The sequence below is a fragment of the Lemur catta genome, chromosome 2 (assembly GCF_020740605.2).
Source record: "Lemur catta isolate mLemCat1 chromosome 2, mLemCat1.pri, whole genome shotgun sequence".
Lineage (NCBI taxonomy): Eukaryota > Metazoa > Chordata > Mammalia > Primates > Lemuridae > Lemur > Lemur catta.
In genome coordinates, this window is record NC_059129.1 from 2,549,181 (window position 1) to 2,555,379 (window position 6,199).

Here is a 6,199-nt window from a genome sequence, read left to right on the forward strand (position 1 = left end):
TTTCCAAATACAGTGTGTCTGCTTCCCCCTTCCCTGAGCATATCCAAACTTTGGCTGGGGAAATTTGTATTTAGAGAATTTCTACATGTAATTCTAATGATCACTACCCTCTATTCTGTTGCAACCATTGTTCTGCACTGAAGAGCCGTAATCTTTTTGTTCTGTCTTCATAATGCACGTCTTTCATTTCCATGTTAGCTCCTATTTGGCATTCTAATGGAATAAACTTTTCCATCTACTGTGTAACTGACAGCAGTTTGAGATTACAACAAAAGGTTGCAATCATAAAAATTAACTTTGTACTTAACTATGGAGTCCGGAGAACTACCAGACCTTCCCTGGTGCAGATCCACCTTCTCCAATAGCTCCTTCTTCACTTGCTTTTCTCTCAGCACTTTGCTCTGAACAGGTTCTTCCAGTGACTGAAGGCGACAAATGATGGGAGGAGCCAATAGCAGTTCCTCAGAGGGTTTTGTCCTGATGGGTATATCTGACCATCCCCAGCTGGAGATGATCTTTTTCGTAGCCATCCTCTTCTCTTACTTGCTGACCCTGGTTGGGAACTCAACTATCATCCTGCTTTCCCACCTAGATGCCCGGCTCCACACGCCCATGTACTTTTTCCTCAGCAACCTCTCCTCCCTGGACCTTGCCTTTACTACTAGCTCAGTCCCCCAAATGTTAACCAATTTATGGGGGCCAGAAAAGACCATCAGCTATGGTGGCTGTGTGACCCAACTGTATGTGTTCCTTTGGTTAGGGGCTACTGAGTGCATTCTGCTTGTGGTGATGGCATTTGACCGCTACATCGCAGTTTGCTGGCCCCTGCACTACACCACCATTGTGAATCCTCGGCTCTGCTGGCTGCTGGCTGCTACTGCCTGGCTGGGTGGCTTGGGCAACTCTGTGATCCAGTCAACATTCACTCTGCAGCTCCCACTGTGTGGGCACCGGAGGGTGGACAGCTTCCTCTGTGAGGTGCCCGCCATGATCAAACTGGCCTGCGGAGACACAAGCCTCAATGAGGCTGTGCTCAACGGTGTCTGCACCTTCTTCACTGCAGTCCCACTAAGCATCATCCTGATCTCCTATTGCTACATTGCTCAGGCAGCACTGAAGATCCGCTCCACAGAGGGACGGCGAAAGGCATTTGACACGTGCCTCTCCCATCTGGTGGTGGTGTTCCTCTTCTATGGCTCAGCTATCTATGGCTATTTGCTTCCAGCTAAGAACAGCAACCAGGACCAGGGCAAGTTCATTTCCCTGTTCTACTCTGTGGTCACGCCCATGGTGAATCCTCTCATCTACACTCTAAGGAACAAGGAAGTGAAGGGGGCACTGAGAAGGCTGCTGAGGAAAGGAAGAGAAGTCGGCTGAGAGAAGGGGAAACACCTATGCTGTTTATTGCTTCTTCATCTCCACACACTTTTCTCACTATCTCCTGGCCAGGTGAACATGAGGAGTACTAACCCCGGTAAAACCAAGACAACTCTAAGCTCTTGGGACATGGTTAGTATTATTTGTAATGTTCTACACTTACCAAAAATCCTACTGTGAACAACAGATTGCAGAGCAGACATGTTGTTGAAGGCTCAGAGGTGGTTGACCTTGTACAGACCTATCTCACTGTCTCTGTCTCTATTGCCCACATATTATTTATTATACCTTATATTTCTACAGAACCCTGTACTTTTCTAAACAAAGCACCTCCACTTGCAGTATCTTATATAATGTTACTATAATTCCATAAAATCAAGTCATGGATTATTAACTTCATGTGAAGACCCAAGCAATCCATCTTTGTACCCTATCCATCCATTACCTTTGTCCATCTCTCTGTGTCTTCTTTGTAATACTGCAGTCTGTCTACCCATGCTTCTCATCCATGTATCTCTCTCATCTTGTTTACCCTCTCCCTTACATCCACATTCCACTTTCCCTTCTGCCTGATCTGATACTTAAGGAGAAAAGGTAGGAAAGGCCATTTGCCTTTCTATTCTAGACAAAGAGGATCCCTTGATACAGTTTTATTTAAATCATCCCACCTAAAAGTCCATCGGGTTTGCTGACAGCATTTGGATATGCCAGTCTGGTTGGTGGATGATGAAATGTCCTAAGATTCCTTAAGCAAGTTTGAGAGCCCAAGAAAGATCATCCATCCATAAAGTGTGTCTTTTGCCTCAAGATCTAGTCTTTTCAGCCCTGCAGTTCCTAAAACTCAGCAATCAGTCCAACACACAATGACTCACCTCAAAGAACTGTAGTCCCAGATACTCAGGAGGCTGAGGCAGGAGGACCACTTGAGCCCAGAAGTTTGAGGTTGCTGTGAGCTATGATGATGCCACTAAACTCCAGCCCAGACAACAGAGTGAGACCCTGTCTCAAAAGGGGGAGGGGTCTGGATGCAGTGGCTCATGCCTGTCATCCTAACACTTTGGGAGGCTGAGATGGGAGGATCGCTTGAGCCTAGGAGTTCAAGACCAGGGTGAGCAATAAAACAAGACCCTGTCTACACAAAAAATAGAAAAATTAGGCTGGGTGCCATGGCTCACGCCTGTAATCCTAGCACTCTGAGAGGCCGAGGCGGGTGGATCACTCGAGGTCAGGAGTTCAAGACCAGCCTGAGCAAGAGCGAGACCCCATCTCTACTAAAAATAGAAAGAAATTATCTGGCCAACTAAAATATGTATATAGAAAAAATTGGCTGGGCATGGTGGCGCATGCTTGTAGTCCCAGCTACTCGGAAGGCTGAGGCAGTAGGATCGCTTGTGCCCAGGAGTTTGAGGTTGCTGTGAGCTAGGCTGACAACATGGCACTCACTCTAGCCCAGGCAACAGAGCAAGACTCTGTCTCAAAAAAAAAAAAGAAAAAAGAAAAAGAAAGAAAGAAAAATTAGCTGGGTGTGGCGGTGTGCACATGTAGTCCCAGCTACTCAGGAGGCTGAGGCAGGAGGATTGGTTGAGCCCAGGAGTTTGACATTGCAGTGAGTTATGATGATGCCACTGCACTCTAGTCCCAGGCAATGGAACAAAACTCTGTCTCAAAAAAACAAAAAAAAAAAGGTTACTTTGGCTATCTTTGGCTATTTGGGGTCATTTGTGGTTCCATACAAATTTTAGGGATTGTTTTTTCTATTTCTGTGATGAATGTCATTGGTATTTTGATAGGAATTGCATTAGATCTGTAGATCACTTTGGACATTTTAATGATATCAATTCTTCCAGTCCATGAACATGAGATATCTTTCTATTTATTTGTATCATCTTTAATTTCTTTCATCAGTGTTTTATAGTTTTCAGTGTATAGATCTTTCACCTCTTTGGTTAAATTTATTCCTAAGTATTTTAATTTTTTATAGATATTATAAATGGGATTGTTTTGTTGATTTCTTTTTCAGATAATTTTCTATTAGTATATGGAAATGCTACTGGTTTGTATGTGTGTGTAATAGGGCCTCACTCTTGGGGATATCAAGGCTAAGGAAAAGTAAAAAAAGAAAGAACAAGAAAAAGATTAAAAGATAAAAATAAATATTTTTAAAAAATAAATAAATATAAGGTCTCACTATGTTGCCCAAGCTGGAGTGCTGGCTATTCAAAGGCTCAATCATAGTGTATTATAGCCTCCAACTCCTGGCCTTAAGTGATCCTTCTGCCTCAGCCTTCCAAGTAACTGGGACTGCAGTTGTGTGCCACCATGTCCAGCAGCTACTGACTTTTGTATATTGATTGTGTATTCTGAAACTTTGCTGAATTTTTTTTATTTTTATTTTTTTGAGACAGAGTCTTGCTTTGTTACCCAGGCTAGAGTGCCATGGTGTCAGCCTAGCTCACAGCAACCTCAAATTCCTGGGCTCAAGTGATCCTCCTGCCTCAGCCTCCTGAGTAGCTGGCACTACAGGCACGCGCCACCATGCTCAGCTGATATTTTCTATTTTTAGTAGAGATGGGGTCTCACTCTTGCTCAGGCTGGTCTCGAACTCCTGACCTCAAGCGATCCTCCTGCCTCAGCCTCCCAGAATGCTAGAATTACAGGCATGAGCCACCACACCTAGCCTAACTTTACTGAATTTGTTTATTAATTCTAACAGTTTTTTAGTGGAGTATTTAGGGTTTTCTATATATAAGATCATGTCATCTTCAAACAGGGACAATTTAACTTCTTCCTTTTCAATTTGGATGCTTTTCATTTTTTTCTCTTGCCTAATTTCTCTGGCTAGAACTTGCAGTACTATGTTAAATAGAAGTGGCAAAAGTAGGCATCCTTGTCTTGTTCCAGATCTTACAGGAAAAGCTCTTCCCCATTTAATATGATGTTACCTGTGAATGTGTCATATATATTATTGTGTTGGGGTATGTTCCTTCTATACCTAATTTGTTGAGTTTTTATCATGAAAGGATGTTGAATTTTGTCAGATGCTTTTTCTGCATCCATTGAAATGATCATATGGTTTTTGTCCTTCATTCTGTTAGTGTGATGTATCACTTTTATCAATTTGTGTATATTGAATCACCCTTGCATCCCTGAGATGAAGTTTGCTTGATCATGGTGAATGATCTTTTTGTTAATGTACTGTTGAATTGGTTTGCTAGTATTTTTTTTTTTGAGGGTGGTAGTGGTCTTTTCTTTGGGACAATCACCTCTGACTAAATGTAGCCTAAGAACAGCTACTTCCTGAATCAGACCAAGTTCTTTATCTTTATCTTGTTCTAATCACAGTTATACCCATGTTTCACCCTCTCATTTACAGCCTGATGAACAAGGCCCTTAAGCATTCACTGAAGAAGTTTCTAGGTGGCTCAGAAGACTCCTGACTAGGGCTACCAAGAAACAATGCTCCTCCCTTGCTTCTTCCCACACTTAGGCCCCTCCCCGCACCCCACTTCCCTTATTAATGTAGTCATTTACTCCCTTGCCTTTGAATAGGAAAGCTGCAAGATACCTCAGAAAGTTCATGACACTGAGTCAAAAGACTTGAGTAATTTGGGTGCACTCTGCAACTAATTAGCTATGGTAGTTAATGGTTCTCTATAGCACTCTGCCTCAACATCTTTAAAATGACTATAATGGCTGGCAGGAATGTTGTAAGGATCAAGATAGATAATGTATTTGATAAATTTATGTGCTTATAAAACTGTTGTGGTATTATACCTAATCAAAGAAGGAATACTTTCCCAAGAAACTTTAATAATCTATTTCACATCCCACCTCCCTCTATTAATATCCTGATGGATTAGTACTCCTTCTTTGTGTTACCAGAGCCTTCCTAAATGATGACTGGATGCAGGACCAGACTGAAGGCAGAAAGAAAGACCATGAACAAGCCTTAGTTATTATCTCCCACTCTTCTTTCTCTCACATTCCACATCTCAATCCAACAGCTCCCTGTTCAAAATATATCCAGGATATACAATTCAGAGTAACACACATGTCCAAATTAGGGGAGTATTTGAATGCTCATCAAAAGGGAAATGGTCGTGGTACATGCCTAAATGCATCACTTTAAAAAAAATGTGGTAGATATATTGAAACAGAAAACTTAAAAGATATAGTAAGTGGAGAAAATCATATATTAAAGTCCAGAAAGATACACACTATTAACAGTTATTTTCTCTAAGGAGGGATTGTAGTTAAGGAGGTAAGGTATGAAAACACTTCATTTTTAAGTGAGACTGTTTTGTGGCACTTCAGTAATATTTAAAAATAAAAACTTGGAGAAAAAACACTGGGTTAGAAATGAGTTTTAGTCCAATTTCTATCATTAGAAATGCACTTAAACTGTGTCAGGTTCCTCATCTGAAAGGTAAAAATAATAACAGTACTGGCTTCATAGGATTGTTGTGAAGATGCTCATATGTAAATGTTTAGAATTATGCCTACCACGCAGCAAACGCTACGTTTTCTACCATGGTTGTCGTCACCATGGTAGAACCATGTCGTCACCTCATCTGCAAAACTAGGATGCGTGCCCAGCCACGGTTGGTGCAAGGTAACCGTGCACGGTAGCAGAAGCGGAAACGCCGTGCAAGCAGAGCATCCGTAATGCGAGGTAATCCCGCCTAGATCCAGGGCACCGGGTTCTCAGATATTTTGATTGGTCCCCGCGCATTACGCAGGCGTATCCTGTCTTCTCATTGGCGAGACCTGCTGTCAATTAGCGAAGGGCGGAAACCAGGTGTGGAGGGTAGTCCAGCGCAGC

The 6,199-nt window shown here is 42.3% G+C and overlaps 1 protein-coding gene across 1 annotated transcript; it reads left to right on the forward strand.

The window, feature by feature from the left end:
* The first annotated feature begins 395 nt into the window (after positions 1-395).
* On the forward strand, positions 396-1,417 carry LOC123631948 (olfactory receptor 2C1). The gene has a single exon (XM_045542092.1). The coding sequence runs from the start codon at positions 436-438 to the stop codon at positions 1,375-1,377; it is 942 nt and encodes a 313-aa protein (XP_045398048.1). The 5' UTR covers positions 396-435; the 3' UTR covers positions 1,378-1,417.
* Positions 1,418-6,199: the final 4,782 nt, after the last annotated feature.